Raw genomic sequence first — 22,356 nt, 5'->3', positions numbered from 1 at the left:
TCAATAGCATCCTCTCAAATTCCAAACTGTCACAAGCAGATTGGCTACCTGGGGATGGTGGACCAGCACCTGAGAGAGAAGGTCCAGAATCTCCAGAAGCACCCAAGGGTCGGTGACCGGCATCCTTAATCAGGAGCACCATGTACTTCTTGGCCAGAAGGGGACAATTAGTATAACCCTCGCTCTGTCCTCTTTGATATTCCTCATGACTGCTGGATTCAAAATCACTGGAGGGAAATGCATAAGCCAGACTGTGATCCCAAGATATCAAGAAGGCCTACAGAATCCGAAGACTCCCACTGGGGTCTAGGGAACAAACCAGTTTCACCTTTCTGTTCTGACTGTTCACAAACAGGTCTATGTCCTAGAAGCCCCAAATACTCACAATCTGGTTGAAGACTGTTTCAACACCCACTTTCCCTGTCTTAAATGGTTTTGTCTCACAAAATCTGATCTGTAATTCTTTTCATCTTATGTGGAGCGCTATCAGTGAAAAGAAGATGGTCCTCCGCTACCTAAAAAATGCAGCTTGCTACTTACATCAAGGTCCTGGAGCAGGTTCCCCTCTGATGATTTAAATAAGCCACCACTACTTTTCTGAAAAAACTGTCAAATGGTAGCCCTGAAGGGATAAGAGCTCTCTTATGGCCTGTACTACTGCTAATAGCTCTCTCGTTTGATGAAACTACTATCTGATCTCCAGTCCAACCAAACCCCTTTGATTATGATATCGTTTAGATGAGTCCCCCAACCCTTGGGGCTTACATCCATAGTCACAACACGAGTAATTCTGTTTACCCAAGGTACTCCCCTGACTAGCTTCTCTACTTTTAGCCACCAACAGAGGGAATGTGTTGTCTCTGGAGATGGTGTCATTTGCCCTTCTATATGCCCTGACTGGGGAAATTTCATTGTAGTTCCTTGGTGCGAAACTGGACACTCAGTACCGCCAGAATGCAAGCCATCCTAAGTCTTTCAAGGAACCAATGACCCCCCTCCAGCAGAACTCTGCAATGCTGGGCTGAGTTGCCTACAAACAAAACGTCATCTAGATAAGGAATATTCAGTACATCCTTTTCGAAATGGAAGGGCTTTGTACTGAAAGTGCCTGACCACCCATTTTATGGATATGGCTACGCGAAGAAACTTTGGTGATCCTTGTGCATGAGAACATGATAAGCATCCTTCAGGTCCAAGACTGCCATAAAACAATTAGGGAAGTGTATTTTTACAGTGTTTATTCACTCCTTTTCAGGTTGATAGTAGTTTTGAAAGTCCCCATCCGGCTTTCTTGCCAAAAACAAAAGGGAATAAAATCCTTCCCCTTTTTCCTGAAAGGGGACCTCCAGGAGGACTGCTTATCTCACTAATTTCAGAACTTCGGACTCTATGGCCTAAGGGTATGTGCACACGTCAGGATTTCTTGCAGAAATTTCCTGAAGAAAACCGGAAATTTTCTGCAAGAAATCCGCATTTTTTTTTTGTTTTTTTTTTCGTTTTTTTCGCGTTTTTTTTTAGCATTTTGCAAGCGAAATTAGCTTGCAGAATGCTAAAGTTTTCCAAGCGATCTGTAGCATCGCTTGGAAAACTGACTGACAGGTTGGTCACACTTGTCAAACATACTGTTTGACAAGTGTGACCAACTTTTTACTATAGATGCTGCTTATGCAGCATCAATAGTAAAAAGATATCATGTTAAAAATAATTAATAAAATGGTTATACTCACCCTCTGCAGACAGCCGATCTCCTCAGCGGCGTCCGTTCCTATAGATGGTGTGTGCAGGACCTTCGATGACGTCGCGGTCACGTGACCGCGACGTCATCGCAGGTCCTTCACCACACCATCTATAGGAACGGAAGCGGCAGCATGCACCGCTGAGAGGCGGGAAGACTCCGGGGGCCATCGAAGGTGAGTATATGACTGTTATTTTAATACTTTTTTTTTTACCAATTATACGGTGCCCAGTCCGTGGAGGATTGTCTCCTCTCCTCCACCCTGGGTACCAACCGCACATGATCTGCTTACTTCCCGCATGGTGGGCACAGCCACATGCGGAAAGTAAGCAGATCAATGCATTCCTAGGTGTGAGGAATCCCCGCAATTCCGCAAATTTAATGAACATGTTGCTTTTTTTTCCACTATGCGATTTTTTTTCGCGGAAAAAAATGCAACATTTGCACAAGAAATGCGGAATACACTTAAAATAATGGGAGGCATATGTGAGCGTTTTTTTCGCGTTTTTATCACGTTTTTATAGCGAAAAAACGCGAAAAATACTAAACGTGTGCACATGGCCTAAGGCCAGTTGCTCTTCCGGGAAGTACAGCAGGAGAGTCAGTGTGAAATTTGTTGGTGGAGCCGTTTGGAATTAGTTTTAAGCCTGGTCTTTATTAGAAATGTTTTCCAAGGCAGCAAAGAAGGGAGATAGCCTCCCCACCACCACCTGGGGAAATGCATCACTGGGAGTTTTTTTTTTTTTTTTTTTCTTACTGCCATGGGGAAGGGGAGGAAGCACCAAACAAAACCTCTACCCTTCTTCCTTCTTTCCTCCCACTTGTCCTGATCTCTGGGGAAGGAGGGGGGTCTCCAGGTTAAACCTTCTACTCTGAAAGGACTTCTTATAAGATGGGATGGAGAGGCTGGGGAATCCTTTCTTACTATGGCCTACCTTCTCTACAATACCATCCAAAGGTAGGCTCAAACAAATATTCACCTTCACAGAGAATCAAGCAGAGTTTAGATTCTGTTTGAAGGTCACCTGACCAACATTTCAACCAGAGGGCTATACAAGCTGTATTAAGAAATGCAGACCTGGCTGCCAGCCTATCTGAATCAGCCAATGGATCCATGAGGAATGCCACTGCCCCCGTATTAAACGAATCATAGCTAACCCATTGTCTCTCGGTACTTTATGTTTAAGCTGTTTTTCCAAATGATCTAACCAGATCATTAATGATCTTGCTGTGCATGTTGCTGCCCCAGCTGGCATCAATCTCCGGGCAGAAGCTTCGAAGGAATGCATTTGGAAGGTATCCAACTTCTTATCCAGAGGATCTCTCTCTGTAACCCTCATGTCCTCAAAGGGCAGGGCAAACATCTCAGCAGCCTTCGCTATTGCCACATCTAACTTTGGGGCTTTATCCCAGGAAGAGGAGGATGACTCAGAAGGATACTTTCTTTTGAGAAACAGGAGAGAGGGACTTTTATTCCATTCCTTCTTTATAAGTATCTGAATCTTCTCATTTAGGGGAAAGGCCCTTCTTCGCTCTAAACCGCCAAATATAAATATAACATGGACAAGCCTTTCTGATCTTGGATCTACCACCCTCATTGTGGATCTAAAGCCTTAACAAGCTTATCTGTCTCTTCTAAAGAAAAGCAGTGAGGACCTCCCATGTCCTTATCTGATGTTGAAGTTGAAGTGAATGATTCTATGCTTCCATCTTCAACTTCTTCCTCCGAACTGTCAAGAATATCGGACTCTGCGGGGTCAGGGATTTAATGGAATTCTTAACCTGTATTCTAATAACAGATCTTAATTCAGAGACAAAGTTAGGGGTTACTTCACATAACGTGTTCAATACACGACTTACAGAGCCTTTTCTCCCAGGTAACAGGCAACTCCTCCCCACAGAGCACACAATTGCTGTGCTTGGCTTACTACACACTACACACTTTATTCCCTAGCTTTAAAAAAAAAGACAAAAGGGGACCCCTGTTACAAAGTAAACTTTCACGAAGATCAGTTACCAGTCAGAAGCAACCAAGGGTACAGGATTTGAAGGAGGGATCATATACAGGTCCTTCTCAAAAAATTAGCATATAGTGTTAAATTTCATTATTTACCATAATGTAATGATTACAATTAAACTTTCATATATTATAGATTCATTATCCACCAACTGAAATTTGTCAGGTCTTTTATTGTTTTAATACTGATGATTTTGGCATACAACTCCTGATAACCCAAAAAACCTGTCTCAATAAATTAGCATATTTCACCCGTCCAATCAAATAAAAGTGTTTTTTAATAACAAACAAAAAAACCATCAAATAATAATGTTCAGTTATGCACTCAATACTTGGTCGGGAATCCTTTGGCAGAAATGACTGCTTCAATGCGGCGTGGCATGGAGGCAATCAGCCTGTGACACTGCTGAGATGTTATGGAGGCCCAGGATGCTTCAATAGCAGCCTTAAGCTCATCCAGAGTGTTGGGTCTTGCGTCTCTCAACTTTCTCTTCACAATATCCCACAGATTCTCTATGGGGTTCAGGTCAGGAGAGTTGGCAGGCCAATTGAGCACAGTAATACCATGGTCAGTAAACCATTTACCAGTGGTTTTGGCACTGTGAGCAGGTGCCAGGTCGTGCTGAAAAATGAAATCTTCATCTCCATAAAGCATTTCAGCCGATGGAAGCATGAAGTGCTCCAAAATCTCCTGATAGCTAGCTGCATTGACCCTGCCCTTGATGAAACACAGTGGACCAACACCAGCAACTGACATGGCACCCCACACCATCACTGACTGTGGGTACTTGACACTGGACTTCAGGCATTTTGGCATTTCCTTCTCCCCAGTCTTCCTCCAGACTCTGGCACCTTGATTTCCGAATGACATGCAAAATTTGCTTTCATCAGAAAAAAGTACTTGGGACCACTTAGCAACAGTCCAGTGCTGCTTCTCTGTAGCCCAGGTCAGGCGCTTCTGCCGCTGTTTATGGTTCAAAAGTGGCTTTACCTGGGGAATGCGGCACCTGTAGCCCATTTCCTGCACACGCCAGACTCAGTCCACTGCTTCCTCAGGTTCCCCAAGGTCTGGAATCGGTCCTTCTCCACAATCTTCCTCAGGGTCCGGTCACCTCTTCTCGTTGTACAGCGTTTTCTGCCACATTTTTGCCTTCCAACAGACTTACCATTGAGGTGCCTTGATACAGCACTCTGGGAACAGCCTATTTGTTGAGAAATTTCTTTTTGGGTCTTACCCTCTTGCTTGAGGGTGTCAATGATGGCCTTCTTGACATCTGTCAGGTCGCTAGTCTTACCCATGATGGGGGTTTTGAGTAATGAACCAGGCAGGGAGTTTTTAAAAGCCTCAGGTATCTTTTGCATGTGTTTAGAGTTAATTAGTTGATTCAGAAGATTAGGGTAATAGGTCGTTTAGAGAACCTTTTCTTGATATGCTAATTTATTGAGACAGGTTTTTGGGTTATCAGGAGTTGTATGCCAAAATCATCAGTATCAAAACAATAAAAGACCTGACAAATTTCAGTTGGTGGATAATGAATCTATAATATATGAAAGTTTAATTGTAATCATTACATTATGGTAAATAATGAAATTTAACACTATATGCTAATTTTTTGAGAAGGACCTGTAAGGCGATAGATCTCCTCTGGAGGCTAAAGATTCGTCCACTAAAGCTGGAGCTTCTGCTGCTTCATCCGTCCAAGTGTCTACTGCTGCTGCCGTGAAGTTGTCTGAGGACTGTCATGGTGCCGCACCTTTTGTTGCTGCTGCCGCTCTTGCTCCTGTGACGTCTGGACCTCCATTCTGCCTGGAGGCACTGCTGGCGCTATAAGTATACTGCTCTTATGCTGGTCTAACCGCTTTTTAAATGGAAATTTCTTCTGGTCACCTGACCCTGGTGTACGCGTCATAAGGGAGCGACTCTCACGCATGTACAGTAGGGGACGCAGGAAAGCCGGCAAACTGTTGAATATGGCGCCGCACCTGCGCTCGTATGCTCACACATGAAGACTCCTGGACCCAATGGTGGCCCTTCAGGACTCTGCACAAGCCAAGAAAGGGGCAACCCCGCTTTATGAGATGAACTGGCCAGGCCTGGAATACCAATGTTCATCTTTTTTTCAGGTATGCCCACTGAAATGTTCCCCATCAAGGACCGGAAACCAACTGATGCGAAGGAGAGTTACTGCCCTTTTATTCTGTAGGCTTCCTGTCCTCTCCATGGTGCTGTCATGGGGGAGACATTTTATAGTACAGGTTGCAACAAATGATCCAATAGCAATTATGTGAAGAATTTTTTTTTTTTAACCATAAATAATCTTATTGCTAAAACTGCAATTTTACATCAGTTTAAGGGTTTTATCTAATAAGTTAGGGCTCATTTAGATGTCATTTTTTTCCTGCATGTTCTAACTTAAAAACGGGGGGGGGAATGTGTCATGAATATCTAGTGTACTGCGAGCCCTTATTACGACTTAGGGAGATGTGGGCTGGATCTGCTCCATGTGTCTGATGCCACTCCTCCCCTCTCCTTCTGGCTGCTTGCAAACAGAGGGGGAAGCATAAACTTTAAAGATCACAGTGAGGAGACATTTTGTTGGCAACTGTGATATTATTCTGACATGTAGACAGTGTCACCGAGTAGGGGCGGCAGCGACCCTTCTGGCTTTCCTGGAGATTTCAAAGCAGTTCACCAGGAGAATTTCACTGGGGTGAATTTGAACTGCGGTGAACTCGCCTCTGCACCATCCGACTTTTTCAGTGCTCACTAAGGTCACCGCAGTTCAGCCCGGCAACGCAGCCTCAGTTACGTCACCGCTAGTCACTGAGGCTGCGATCGCAGCAGCTCATTCCTCAGTGGTTCTCACCCTGGACGGTCGCATCTTGGCACCGCCCAGATTGAAAACGGTTTATCCCCACACATAGATTACTGTGTGGGACAGAACGACGGATAGATGAGGGATATTATTGTTTTTTATTTGAACTCTTTTGCAGAAAACAATAGTGTCGATGGAATGGGCGATGTTGTAAGTATGGGGCGGTTCAGAGCTGATGTTTTAGCCTGGGCGGGAGATATCCATGGCCCCTTGCTAGGCTATTAATATCAGCCCGCAGCTGTCTGCATAGACTTTGCTGGTTATTAATTATAAGGGGAGCCTACATCATTTTTTGGGAAGTCACCCATTTTAATAGCCAGGAAAGGTTACGCTTGTAGCTGTGAGCTGATATCAATAGCCTGGGAAGCTCCAGGGGTATTACCCCCTTCCCAGGCTATAAACATCAGCCCCCAGCTGCCAACTTTCCCTCTGCTGGTTAAGAAAATTACGTGGGAGCCCACGCCATTTTTTTCAGAAAAATAATCTTTTAATAATTAAATACATGTACAGTAAGCTGCACACACATTGTACTAATCGTATATATGTCCCTTACATCTATATATCTAGTCTATATGTATATACTGTATGCAATCCACCTAGTCTATCCTGTCGGTTCCTGCTGTGATTACACTGTACACAGCTGCTGAATTGGCGGCTTTTATTTTATTAGATATAAAGAGGTCAGTGAGAGATGGGAGATATGAGATAGGGAGATATGAGATAGGGAGATATGAGATAGGGAGATATGAGATAGGGAGATATGAGATAGGGAGATATGAGATAGGGAGATATGAGATAGGGAGATATGAGATAGGGAGATGATAGATATGAGATAGATAGGAGATAGATATAGCAAACAAAAAGGGAAACCGCACAAGATGTAAAAAAGAGGACTTTAATGCCCTGTGGCGTGGCAATGTTTCGGATAAAACAAATCCTTTCTCAAGCGATAAAGAAAAGATTTGTTTTATCCGAAACGTTGCCACGCCACAGGGCATTAAAGTCCTCTTTTTTACATCTTCTTGTGCTGTTTCACTTTTTGTTCTCTGTTCGAAAGGCCACTGGAATGCTGGTCAGGGAAGCGTGTATATATATATATATATACATATATACATATATACATATATACATATATACATATATACATACACATACATACATACATATATATATATATATATATATATATATATATATATATATATATATATATATATATATATATATATATATGAACTACACCAGAAAATATACCTTGGAGCGTGCATTCATATTCTATGTGTATATATATCTTTTCTAACATGTCACGCTGTGATTTTACTGTACGCGGCAGATGAATTGCCGGCATTTCAAAGGATCTAGAGGTATGGTTTTACAGGAAAAAGTTGTTTTTTTCTGTGGGGACACTCAACTTTATTAGAATGCACAAAGAGACAAGTTAGCTCCAAAAATGCATGAAAAAAACGCACCAAAAATAGGAGTTTTTGCTGCAGTTTCTTTCCTGCCAAGAAATCAGGTTTTGCTGCAGAAAAAAAAAATGCAGCAAAAACGCCCAGTGTGAACATACCCTAAATGGGGCCTTCCTCATGGTGCAATATTGATATGCAATGAATAAACAAAATGTCTTCATTGTGTTTAGGGTTTTGTTTCTATGCGCTCATTATATGGTAAAAATAAACTGGCAGCATATTCTATAGTTCAGTATGATTGCTGTGATACCAATCTTGCATATAATTTTGTTTCTAAAGTTGAAAAAAAAGAAAAAGAAAAAAGCTTGTCACCATTCTCATAGACCCATAACGTTTTTATTTTCCCACAGATGGAGAAGTGTGAGGGCTTGTGTTGCGTGTTGATGTGTTTGCTAGACATTTGGTGTAAAATGTTTTGCTCGCCATTTAACTGCATTATTGTAGGGAGGTGAGATGACCGGAAAAAAATTAAATTGCAAGATTGGCGGCTCAATTCTTTTTCAGTTTAATGCGTTTCTCGTAGGGGTAACTTTATTTTATATTTTCCTAGACCAGACTTTTACAAATGTTAAGGTACCAATTGTGGGATTTTTTTTTTTTGTTCTTTTCAAAATCGGAGAAAAAAGGGCGGTGTTTAATGTCACAGGGTTACCGCAACAGAGAGGAGCCAGAAGATCACAGCATCTGATTGCTCCTACTCCTGCGCCGAGAAGAAGCACTTATTCGTTTTAATGGTGTTTAACCCCTGTTCTGCCAAAAGAAATAATCGGCCATGTTGGAAAACGGAGCTCAGTTAGCCACTCCCATCCCCTTTATAATCTGGGCGCTGATTTAAATCCATGTCAGAGCTAGCTTTTGCTGCATGGCTTAGGAGGAGAGGTGTTCATTTGAGAAGGAGTTTTGGAGGGGTTATCTGTGACTGTTGCGTGATTTGTAAGTGTGGCAATTCCCTTCCCTCCTCTACTTTGGTTTCACCCCCATTCCACTCCCAATACATTCCCCTGTTATATGTCAGTGAATATTTGTATGCTTGCTATTTTCAATTACCCTTGTTTGTGTAGCCTTGTTTGTCGGGTTGGTGTACTGCGGTGCACAGTAGTGCTCCTCTTCCCTAGGTGGGGGAAGAGAACAAACGGAAGGCTAACTCAGGAGATAAGGCAAGGGTGGTGGCCCCACATCTTCCCCTTTAGAAGTATCCCGGGGAATAGGGCAAGCTAGGGCACCCCCTGGTGGTAGGGACAGGGAAGGAGCCCCTGGTCCTGGGTCCCCCGACAGCCGAGTCGTGACAATTAATTTTAAGATTTTTTTAGCGGTGTGCGGTGACCAGGACCGATGTTAGGGTGGTAGCGCAAACTACAACCCTCCTCTAATGTCACTGTTCGTTGTATCTGTTCCACTTGGCTTTCCCAGGAACATATACAAAAAACAGCAGATGAAAAGCCTAATAACATAAAAAGAACCATTAAAGGAGGGGTGGAGGCTGGGAAGTAGTTTTTGCTGGCCCTGGTAACCACTTACAGTGATCAGATGGAGCAGTCATATATTTGTCAGCAGCAGCGATCTGCTCATAGTAATCACCATTGTGGGATGACCGAAGGGCCGGGAAAATGGGCTTGTGGCTGCAACTTCATCCAGTGGCCTGTTCTCACCGCAGGCTGAAGTCAGTGTTTCAGCCCTAGTAATCTGACTTGACGTCATTGGACACCGGTAAATTCTGTGATCAAGCGCTGCACCTGACAATGATTTGACTGATCTGCTCTGATCACAGTAAGTGACAGAGGGAAATTATAGCCCACCACATAATGCAGCGCTACAACCTACAGCTGTGAACTGGTTATACCAGGGAACATGCACAATTCACAGCTGAAGCAGCAGCAAGAATAGGAAATAGGGATGAATGCCGACCTCCATAAACTGCGACCTGTGTCTGTTGTTGGCAATCATGCTCTGACACTTACCGGCAGGCAAATCAAAATATCAGCCCCTACTGACTAAAATAAAATATATAAAAAATATTCCAACAGTTCATTTTAAACAGTTATACGTTTATGCAAAAAAAATAATTGTGACAAATTCCCTTCAAAAGGGTTTTCCAAGAAAAATACAAAACAAAACTTGGGAAGTGGTGGTGGAAAAGGAGAGGAGGGCGATTGAGAGACTGCCTAAAACTTTGTAATACAGACTATTAGGATTCTGCCCTGTGTGGCCACTTCAGTGTCACTACATGATTGCCCACGTGGGACTGATATTTGAGATAAATGGAGGAGAAAGTGGCAATTGACTGAAAGTATAAAAATTGTACGAGTGGTCATTTCACGATCCTCGAAATGTCAAAGTATATAAATTGCACAGTTATGGTTCCCAATGTTACACGCCTCCACATTTTGTACTTCTTAAAAAGGGAACCCGTCAGGTCCCCCTGTACCCCCACAACCACCAGCAGTTGTGTCTGCATATGTAAATACCATGCCCAACAGTCGTTGTATTACATTACATACATAAGATCTGTAGAAGTATTTCTACATTGTGTTTAGGATATGGAAATGAGGACACTTTGGCTAGTTGTAGGGGCATTATTGTCACCAGACTAGTCGGGCCATTTAGATGTTATCATGCCCTTGTGGACGTGATAACATAACTTACAAGCACCGGCGTCATCGCTAGTGCTATACTTACCTCGCGCATGTGTGCAGTTTCTTCCTCTCTCATCATTGATTCTCTGAAGCCAGGTGTACGTGTGCCGGCTTCAGAGGGGCGCACTGCGCATGATCAAAAGTCTATGCACTTCTAAGTGGGCCGACTAGTCTGGGGACACGAAAGCCCCCTCGTCTCATCAAAGTCCACATGTAAATATCATAAATGGACTTTAGAAATACTTTTTCTAAAGATCTGTTCATACAGTGGGGCAAAAAAGTATTTAGTCAGTCAGCAATAGTGCAAGTTCCACCACTTAAAAAGATGAGAGGCGTCTGTAATTTACATCATAGGTAGACCTCAACTATGGGAGACAAACTGAGAAAAAAAAATCCAGAAAATCACATTGTCTATTTTTTTAGCATTTTATTTGCATATTATGGTGGAAAATAAGTATTTGGTCAGAAACAAAATTTCATCTCAATACTTTGTAATACATCCTTTGTTGGCAATGACAGAGGTCAAACGTTTTCTGTAAGTCTTCACAAGGTTGCCACACACTGTTGTTGGTATGTTGGCCCATTCCTCCATGCAGATCTCCTCTAGAGCAGTGAAGTTTTTGGCTTTTCGCTTGGCAACACGGACTTTCAACTCCCTCCAAAGGTTTTCTATAGGGTTGAGATCTGAGACTGGCTAGGCCACTCCAGGACCTTGAAATGCTTCTTACGAAGCCACTCCTTCGTTGCCCTGGCGGTGTGCTTTGGATCATTGTCATGTTGAAAGACCCAGCCACGTTTCATCTTCAATGCCCTTGCTGATGGAAGGAGGTTTGCACTCAAAATCTCACGATACATGGCCCCATTCATTCTTTCATGTACCCGGATCAGTCGTCCTGGCCCCTTTGCAGAGAAACAGCCCCAAAGCATGATGTTTCCACCACCATGCTTTACAGTAGGTATGGTGTTTGATGGATGCAACTCAGTATTCTTTTTCCTCCAAACACGACAAGTTGTGTTTCTACCAAACAGTTCCAGTTTGGTTTCATCAGACCATAGGACATTCTCCCAAAACTCCTCTGGATCATCCAAATGCTCTCTAACAAACTTCAGACGGGCCCGGGCATGTACTGGCTTAAGCAGTGGGACACGTCTGGCACTGCAGGATCTGAGTCCATGGTGGCGTAGTGTGTTACTTATGGTAGGCCTTGTTACATTGGTCCCAGCTCTCTGCAGTTCATTCACTAGGTCCCCCCGCGTGGTTCTGGGATTTTTGCTCACCGTTCTTGTGATCATTCTGACCCCACGGGGTGGGATTTTGCGTGGAGCCCCAGATCGAGGGAGATTATCAGTGGTCTTGAATGTCTTCCATTTTCTAATTATTGCTCCCACTGTTGATTTCTTCACTCCAAGCTGGTTGGCTATTGCAGATTCAGTCTTCCCAGCCTGGTGCAGGGCTACAATTTTGTTTCTGGTGTCCTTTGACAGCTCTTTGGTCTTCACCATAGTGGAGTTTGGAGTCAGACTGTTTGAGGGTGTGCACAGGTGTCTTTTTATACTGATAACAAGTTTAAACAGGTGCCATTACTACAGGTAATGAGTGGAGGAAAGAGGAGACTCTTAAAGAAGAAGTTACAGGTCTGTGAGAGCCAGAAATCTTGATTGTTTGTTTCTGACCAAATACTTATTTTCAACCATAATATGCAAATAAAATGATTAAAAAACAGACAAAGTGATTTTCTGGATTTTTCTTTCTCAGTTTGTCTCCCATAGTTGAGGTCTACCTATGATGTAAATTACAGACGCCTCTCATCTTTTTAAGTGGTGGAACTTGCACTATTGCTGACTGACTAAATACTTTTTTGCCCCACTGTATATCTAATGTAATACAGGGACTGTTAGGCAGGGTATTTACATATGCAGACAACTGCTGGTGATTCTGGGGGCACAGGGGACCTGAGAGGGTCCCTTAGAGTGTGCATACTTTTAGGGTGACTTTAAATACATCTTGCTCATACATTGTGTAAAAAGTTAGCTGCTTATTTTACGACGCATTTAAACTGTTACTTATCTGATAGATACATACCTGCATTATACTTGGGTTCCTCTGAAAAGGTTTTGTTTGTGACCCTGGAGTCAATGATGCAGACAGAGGTACAGTTTTTTCACTGCTGCTTGCCAGGCTCGATACCAGATGCTTTCCAGAATTCTTTAAGTAAGCAATAAGAGAAGGAATAATTAGCCTTACTTTATCTGTAGCAGATTTCTTTTATTTGGGGCAAATTAAACGAATGTACAAATTGGTCCGATATATATTTCTATGAAACTGTCACACCTGGGTCAGAAAACCTTAGGCCAGTCCTTGCATTGTGGTCTGATCTCAGACTGATTTGTACGGATGTCTGAATGTGCTTTAATGCCTAAAATTTGGCGGATAATAGAATATGTTGGGGACAGTAACTAGTCCTTTAGGTTCATCCATCTCATTTACTGCATACTGTAAGTTTCTGAGCCATTTAGCCAGCGTCTTGAAAATGTTGCGCACTGTGGACAAATGAACATCAAGGTCTCTGGAGATGAACTTGTAACCTTGGAATTGACAATTTTGGCTCTCAAGTCTCAGATGGCTCTCTTCTCTTTGTGTTCTCCATGCTTAGTGTGGTACACAGAGACATAATGCAAAGATTGAGTCAACTTCTCCCCTTTTTATTTTTTTTCAGATGCGATTTTCATATTGCCCACACCTGTTACTTGCCAAAGTTAAGTTTTAACGAGCATCACATGCTTCAAACAAAGTTGTTGCCCCACAATTTTGGAAAGGTGCCAACAATTCTTTCCAGGCCCATTTTTGGGGTTGTGTGTGAAATTATGCTTAATTAGCCTTTTTTCCCCTAAGTTTTTTGTTTTGTTTCAATTCACACAAAAGGAAATAAAATATGTGCAACTGACATAATTTTCTGGGATAAATACTTCATTTTCTCAAACAATTTCAAGGATGCCAACACTTTTGGCCATGACTGTATTGACTGTCAGGTTCCCAATATGGCTCAAACATTAATATACACATCCATGTTTGAAATCCTAAGCCTGAAAAATACTTCTGATTCAACCTGATGCATACGCGCATCACATTTGGACGACTACGGTGATGTGGTACAAAATAGCACCTAAGCAGGTTCGCAAAATTTTCCATCATCACCATATGTACGACCCTGAAGGATGGTGGAAATATCCAAACGGCTCTTGGCAGTAAAAAAAAAAAATAAAAAAAAAATTAAAAAATTTAAAAAAAAGAATGACAGCCATCCATTATGTATGGGGAGCTGAAAGCATAACAGTCGTTTAAATTTTTTATTTCAGGAATCTCATACAAGAAGACAAACTGTGATATATCTTATCAGATAAATCTGCTTCTTTCTCCACCAGGACTGATCATTGTCAAAATTCTTAATTCACGGTAAAATGTGTATTCGGTGAAGGCAGATTGTTACATTACTGAGCTAGGAGATGGCAGCTACTATTTCTATGTAATGGGGGAGGAGGGGGAGGAGCTCTGCGTCTAGCTCCTCCCTCCCACATAGAATCATATTAGCACCAACTGTTATCTCTATCTCAATAATATAAAAATCGGTCTTCACACGAGGCAGATTATACCCAGGAATTGAGTATTTTGAAAATGATCAGTCCTGGTGGACAAAGAACTAGATCTCTCTCAGAAGATATATTCTACAAAGTTAATTTATTTTCATGTGTACTACTGATTCATGAAATAAAAATTAAAACGATGGCTACTCTAACAACAAACTTGATACACTGATAACACATGGAAGCTACAATACTAAAGTAGCATAGACTGTATCAATCATTTTTGTGAAAGGGTAAGTTCACACAGGGCGTTTTTGCTTTTTTTTCTGCAGCAAAACCTGATCTTCTTGACAGGAAAGAAGCTTCGTCAAAAACGCAGGTTTTGGTGCATTTTTAGTGCGTTTTTTTTTCTCTTTGTCTAATGTCCTTGAATTTTCAGCAGCAAATAATGATACCTGCGTTTTTGCTGCGTTTTTTCAACACGCATTCAAGTCAATGGGTGGAAAAACTCTGAAAAAACGCAGTAAAAACGCTGAAAGAAGTGACATGCTCTATGTCCAAAAAAAGCAGCAAAGCACAAAATCCTGATGACACAAAAAACCAATGTGTGTGCATGAGATTTCTGAAATTTCATAGGCTTTGCTGGTACTGTAAAAAGCAGCTGAAAATTAGCATTAAAAAACGCAGCAAAAACACCCTGTGTGAACTTACCCAAAAAGTGGCAATCTTGTCTAGCACTGAATCTCCAATTTGTTTCAAGAGAAAAAAAAAAAAAAGATTTATCGGTTTGGTCCATTAAAAGGATACAAAAAACACTGTGAACAAAAAAAAAAAAAAAGCAAAGTGGTCATCAGATCTACAAATCTCACACTTATAACTGGAGAAATAAAATGCTGCGCTTTTTGTACAGCGAAAAACAGCATCACAAACTCACTAAAGACTCATGTGTAGGAACTAAGAGTAAGTTCATACGTTTTTGCTGCATTTTTTATAATAATTTTCAGCTGCTTTTTACACTACCAGCAAAGCCTATGACATTTCAGAAACTCATGCACACACATTGGTTTTTTGTGTGATCAGTATTTTGTGCTTTGCTGCGTTTTTTGGACATAGAAAGAAGTGACATGCTCTTTCTCTTGCGTTTTTTTCAGCGTTTTTCACCCATTGACTTGAATGGGTGTTGAAAAAACACAGCAAAAATGCAAGTATCATTATTTGCTGCTGAAAATTCAAAGACATTAGCATGGACAAAGAGAAAAAAACGCAACAAAAATGCACCTAAACCTGCGTTTTAGACACAGCTTCTTTCCTGCCAAGATGATCAGCTTTTGCTGCAGAAAAAAGCAACAAAAACGCCCAGTGTGAACTTACCCTTAATCTTAAAGTCTGCAGTGGTGTCAGATTGTAGGAAAAAGTGTTAATATCGCAAGAACGGTTGTAAATTTTAATTAATAGTAAATTGCAAAGCAGATTGTCTTCACAAGAACTATCTGATAATACCCCTCTATGAAGATGGGAATCATCCTTTAAATCTTTGGGGTTACTGTGACAATCCATGAAAAAAAACAAAGAACAGTTCCCACTCAACGTTGCAAAGGTGGCATGTGATTGTATTATATGTGTCTCCAAGGCTACCTGTATATTGTAGATCTGTACGGTGGCAGCACTAGAAGACATAGGTGGTCTTGAATTTTGTCCCTGAGCCTGAGCTCGTGCCAAAGCTTGTTGGGAGACCAGCATAAGCTGCCCATTGCTACTCTTTATAAGAACAGTACCTGCATACAAGAAAACACAGTCAATACAGTGCAAATAATTTATGCAAAATGTGCCCCTAAGTCCCACCTTTCCTGAGTACTGCAGGATGCTAATGTGTGGTATATCTACCAATGTCTGCAGATTACATCCCCTTGGAAATCTATAAAGAGATCTAAAGATCTTAGTGAATAAGCACTACGAGACACAGCAACACAAGCAACAATGGTACCTTTAGGGTATGTTTCCAAGTGGCGTATTTGCTGCGGATTGGATGCTGCATACAGCCGCTGCGTACAGCCGCAGCGTCCAGATGTTACAGCATAGTGGAGGGGATTTTATGAAATCTCAAATCCACTATGTGTACAAAAACGCAGGTGGCAGAACTGCGTATACACACGTGGGCGTCTTTCTAGACCGCAGCCTGTCTACTTATCTTGCGGAGACACTCAGTCTCCACAAGATAAATAGCACCGCTCTATGTATAGGATGCGGCGATTCCTCATGGTTCAATTAACACATGCGGAATCACCGCGCGTACAAAAGCCGGCAGAGCAGTGTTCAAAGCACTGCCAGTACGCCACGTGGAAAAGCGTAGTTACTCACCGATAACGGTGTTTCTCAGAGCCCATGACAGCACCAGAGAGAGGGGATCCGCCCTTCAAGGACAGGAAACCTACAGGATAAAAGGGCGGTACCTCTCCCCTGCATCAGTTTTGTTTACAGAGCATCGGAGGTCCTCCAGCTTAGTCACAACAAAAAATATACAACTTTATCATATTGCTTAACAAGTGAACACCGTGTCTATATAGAAAGCATTAAGCTACTCACCGGTAGCAGTTTTTTTCGGAGGCCCATGATGGCACCACGAGAGAGGGGATCCGCCCATTAGGAAAAGGAAACCTACAGATACAAAAGGGCGGCACCTCTCCCACGTATCAGTTGTTTTACAGAGCCTGAGAGGACTACCGCGGTTAGTGACAAGCATAATATACAATATGACATTTATAATAAATTATTAATCCAGACATCACCCGGTGGAAAAGAAAAAACTCTTTAAAGGACGTGCAACCCCCACGTGAAAAGGGAGGGAACTAAGGGTGCCGTCATGGGCCTCCGAAAAAAACTGCTACCGGTGAGTAGCTTAATGCTTTATTCGGACTCCCATGACGGCACCACGAGAGATTTTACAGAGACGTAAACCATCTTAGGGAGGGACTACAGCCTGAAGTACCCTTAGCCCGAAGGTGAGATCAGAAGAGCACCCCAAGTCCAACCGATAATGTTTAAAAAAGGTGGAAGGGGATGACCATGTGGCCGCCTTACATATCTGATCTAGTGATGCTCCAGACCTTTCTGCCCAAGATGACGCCGTGGCCCGGGAGGAATGTGCCTTCAGATTCTGCGGAGCTGGACCCCCACCTGCTGTGTATGCGAGAGAGATAGCCTCCCTAATCCATCTAGCTAGTGTATACTTCGATGCTCTACACCCTTTACTAGGACCTTGGAAGGAAAGAAATAGTGCATTATCTCTTTTCCAACCATTGGTGACTGAAATATACTGTAGAAGACATCTTTTAACATCTAGTGTATGAAGCTCTTCCTCTTTAGGATTAGAAGGATTAGGTATAAACGATGGTAGAACTATTTCTTGTGATCTATGAAATTGTGTTACTACTTTCGGCAAGTACGCAGGGTCTGGCCTAAGGATTAATCTATCTGATAAGAATTCCGTGTATGGGGGCAGTCTGGAAAGCGCTTGGATGTCCCCTATTCTGCGAGCTGATGTTATGGCCACTAGAAAAGCTGTCTTGAGGGACAACATTTTTATTGAGGCTTCTTGTAGAGGTTCAAAGGGGTGCTTCGTTAGAGATGAAAGAACTAAATTTAGATCCCACGGAACCGTCCTGTCTTTATGTAATGGTCTAGTTCTATGGGCAGCCTTAATGAATCTTGATACTCAATAGTTGTTAGCAATATTGCAGGAAAACAGGGCACCCAGGGCTGAGACCTGCACTTTTAAGGTACTGGTAGAGAGATTGCCCTCTCTGCAGAAACTCTAAGATTTGATGTATCGGCACTCCTTCCTGCATATTAAAATCTGAACCGGACAAGAACTTCCTCCAGGTTCTGGAGTAAATTCTCATCGTTATCTGCTTCCTACTCTTCAGGAGTGTGTCTACCAATTTTGGAGAGAAGCCTCTATGTTCTAATAATGACCGCTCAAACTCCAAGCCGTTAAATGGAGTGCCGCCACTTGTGGATGGCAGATCGGTCCTTAAGAAAGCAAGTCCGGCATCTCCGGTAACACCCAGGGAGCCGACACCGACATTGTCCTGAGCCAGGTGAACCAGGTCCTTCTGGGCCAGAAAGGAGCAATAAGAATGACTTTGGCTCGGTCTTCCCTGATTTTCCTCACCACTAGAGGTAACAGGTTCAACGGTGGGAAAGCATAGGCCAGCGGAAAATCACACTTTATTAAAAATGCGTCCACCACCAGGGGATTCTCTCTGGGATTCAGTGAGCAGAAACTTTCCACTTTTTTGTTGCCCTTGGTGGCAAACAGATCCACAACTGGCTGACCCACAACTGGCTGACCCCCATCTGCGGACGATATGATTGAAAACGTCCTTGTTTAGAGACCATTCTCCTTGTTTTAGTGTGTTGCGGCTGAGGAAGTCTGCTGTTACGTTTTCCTTCCCTTTGATGTGGAGCGCCGTCAACGATCGAAAATTTGTCTCTGCTATTTGAAATAGACGATCCGTGATCCGCATTAAGGCCTCGGAACGTGTTCCCCCTTGTCGGTTTATATAAGTGACTGCAACTCTGTTGTCCGATAGGATTCTGACGTGCTGGCCCTGCAGATATATGAGGAATTTCTTAACAGCTAATTCAACCGCTAATAATTCTCTTTGATTGGATGAGGATGTAGTAAAGGGTTCCCATTGCCCCTGGACCACCATATCCTCCATGTAGGCTCCCCACCCTGAAGAGCTAGCATCCGTGGTTATCACCCGAGTAATATTCACTATCCAGGGAACCCCCGTTGATAAATTTTCTTTATGTAGCCACCATCTAAGGGATTCTAACGTTATTGATCCCAACGTTAATTTTTTATTTAATGCGCCCCCCAAAACTTTGTCATGGAACAAGATTTCTCTTTGCAGGGATCTGGTGTGAAATTGAGCCCATTTAACTGCTGGAATGCATGATGTAAGGGACCCGAGTAGAGACATGCCTTGTCGAAGCGTCATAGAGGGTGATTCAATCGCTTTTAAGACATGACTTTGAATTTGGTCTAATTTCTCTATGGGGAGAAGACACTGTTGTGTTTTTGAATCCAACATTAACCCCAAAAATTTCTGAATGTTTAGGGGCTGTAACTTAGATTTCTCGTAGTTTATGACCCAACCTAGGCGTTCCAATTTAGTTTTAGTTATTTCCAATTGTGATAGGCAGTGATGTACTGAATTTCCGACAACTAGGAAATCATCTAAATAGGGGATTATAAGGACATTTGATTCCCTCAAATGTGCCATGACCTCAGTGATTATTTTTGTAAACACTCTGGGGGCCGAAGTTATGCCAAAGGGAAGTGCTCTATACTGAAAATGTCTAATCGATCCCCCCATTAATACCGCTACTCTCAGGTATTTTTGAAAAGCCGCATGAATGGGTACATGATAATAGGCATCTTTTAAGTCCACTACTACCATGAAACAGTTGTGAAAAAGCAATTTTAGTGTTGAGTTGAAGGACTCCAATTTTGAAAGTATGCTTAACCAAAAATCTATTGAGACCTCTAAGATTTATAATGGTCCTATACGTTTTGTCAGGCTTTTGAATCAAGAATAGGGGAGAGTAAAAACCTTTTCCTCTCTCAGAGCGTGGAACCTCTATCAGGACGTTTTTTGAACAGAGAGTCATCACTTCATCCTCTAAAGCAGCTTGTTCAGAGGCAGAAGAACGTGAGGGGTTAACTTAAATTTATCCCGTGGGGTATGAATGAACTCTAATTTGAGACCCTGGGAAATAGTGTGTTGTATCCAAACACTATTTGTAATTTTTAACCACTCTGCAGTAAAGTGTAACAATCTCCCCCCCACAGGTCTTTCTAGTCATTGGTCTGGCTTTTTTCTTTCTCTCGAAGAACGGCGGAACATGAAACCTGTACCTCGTTTTCTCTTATCACCCTATCTCGACCAATCTCTGACTGGTGAAAAGGAGCGCTTCCCTCCTCGATTGAACTTCCTTTTGTTGAAGGGACGACGATATGACCCAAATAAACTAGGAAATTTCTTTTTGTCATCCCCTGCTTTCTCCCAAGAGTTCGTCCCAGGTGGGTCCAAATAAATATTCTCCCATGCAAGGGATAGCACAGAACTTTGCTCTTGCTTGCATATCCGCCGGCCAGCATTTTAACCATAGGGCTCTTCTAGCGGCATTGGAGAGTCCTGCCGCTCTAGCAAGCAACTTCACAGAATCAATGGAAGCGTCTGACAAGAAAGCAGCCCCCTCCTGAATCACTGGTAATGCCGCTAGTATAGAGTCTCTAGAAGCCCCCTGCTTCAACTGGGTCTCTAACTGATCCAGCCAAACCATCATTGACCTTGCAGTACAGGTTGATGTTACCGCAGGTCTTAAGGCGCCAGCTGCCATCTGCCAGGTACCCTTTAGAAAGGTGTCTGCCTTCCTGTCCAGGGGGTCTTTGAGGGATCCCATATCCTCAAATGGGAGAGAGGCTCGTTTTGCCACTTTCGCAATTGCTGCATCTAACTTGGGGACTTTTTCCCAATTGCTGACTATTGGGTCATCAAAGGGATACCTACGCTTCTGTGCTGGTGGCAGGGAACCTTTTTTCTCTGGTTTTTTCCACTCCCTGTTGATTAGTTGCTGTATTTTTTCATTTAAAGGAAAAACTCTACGTTTCCTTTGTTCTAGTCCACTGAACATCATGTCTTCTTTGGACAGTTGAGGCTTGGGTTCTGTTATACCCATTGTTCCCCTGACTGCCTTTACTAATTTGTCTATCCTTTCCAGGGGTAAGCAAAAACGGGCAGAGTCTTCATCCGAAGACGATGATGCAGCTGAATCGCTGGAGATGTCACCTTTGTCTTCATCCATAGACGAATCGGATAACCACTGGCCTTTTTGCCTAGAGCTTCCTGCATGAGATAGGTCATTAATGGACTGTTTAATCTCCATCCTGACCATTTCTTTCAGGCTGGCCGCAATAGTAGAGGATTCTTCTGCTACCTGAGGGGGCAAGCAAGGCAATCTAGTCTATATAGATGTATGCTGCTATCCCCTCCCCCTTTCCAGGACCTCACCGTCAGCTGGATAAAGGGATCACATAGTTTTTTAGGGCATGAGTCAGGTAAGGGAACCCCGCAGATGGCACATTCCCTATGTTTCTCTTTACTGACGCTCTTCTTCAGCTATAACAAAACATACGAGGGGAGACAGTCACTGGGTGAACTTTCTCGAAGATCACTTACCAGTGGTCCCAAAATCAGAGAGATACCGGAGCTTTTGCGGCCAGATCCATTGCTCCTTCTACCGTGTTCCACATCCTTGGGCTTCTGTGATAATTCTTCCAGCAGCAGAGGCTGCTGATCCTGCTCAGATTCCATCCTCAACTGGAGGTCAGAAGCCAGGAACACACACCTGGAGCGTCATTATATAGCCCCTCCTCCGTCAGCAGATTTACTCAGCGCTTCTTCCGGAACATTATCCACCCCCCCAGCTGCAAGAGACCGCCCCAGGGCTCCAGGGCTTGAGGGTGAGCGGCGTGTTATTTTCCGGTGGGCGCCGCCATCTTGGAGTTACTGCGCATGCACAGAACCCCGCGACCCGGAAGTAACCGCCGGCTCCGCCTCCTGACGTCACCCCGGCCCGCAGCACTTCCCTGTCAGCGCTGCGAGCAACGTGGGACGCCGATGGAGCCAGCTACACCCCCGGGTGGCGCCACCATGACACCACCGCCCCAACAGAGCCCCATAAGGCATCGCACGAGAGAGGAGAACCGGAATACTTACCTCGCGCTGGCCCTGGAGACAGGACACCCCCTGGTGACCGCTCCCTGCTGGAAGTGCCACTGCCGTGCAGCCCTACTAGGACCACCGTGGCCACTTCAGGAACTCCGCACCGGCCGAGGTAGGAGACCCCCCCGCTACCTGAACCGGCCGGCCTGGGATTCCTAAGGTGTTACTGTAGGATCCAGTCCCTTTAGGAACAGGAAACCAACTGATACGTGGGAGAGGTGCCGCCCTTTTGTATCTGTAGGTTTCCT

At 43.3% G+C, this 22,356-nt stretch overlaps 1 protein-coding gene across 3 annotated transcripts in view; it reads right to left on the bottom strand.

Moving 5' to 3' along the window:
• The window catches only part of TAF4B (TATA-box binding protein associated factor 4b), a 188,443-nt gene that overhangs the window by 152,183 nt on the left and 13,904 nt on the right, over window positions 1-22,356 (bottom strand). For all 3 annotated transcript variants that reach the window (XM_077270385.1, XM_077270382.1, XM_077270383.1), the window contains exons 2-3: window positions 15,948-16,087; window positions 12,814-12,936 (exon numbers count right to left, since the gene is read on the bottom strand). In XM_077270385.1, coding sequence (XP_077126500.1) covers window positions 12,814-12,936; window positions 15,948-16,087 — 263 coding nt within the window. The remainder of the gene's footprint in view (window positions 1-12,813; window positions 12,937-15,947; window positions 16,088-22,356) is intronic.

This window comes from Ranitomeya variabilis, chromosome 6, assembly GCF_051348905.1.
Source record: "Ranitomeya variabilis isolate aRanVar5 chromosome 6, aRanVar5.hap1, whole genome shotgun sequence".
Classification (NCBI taxonomy): Eukaryota; Metazoa; Chordata; class Amphibia; order Anura; family Dendrobatidae; genus Ranitomeya; species Ranitomeya variabilis.
The sequence above is the reverse complement of the archived record's forward strand: the minus strand, read 5'-3'. Positions and strand labels throughout refer to the sequence as shown.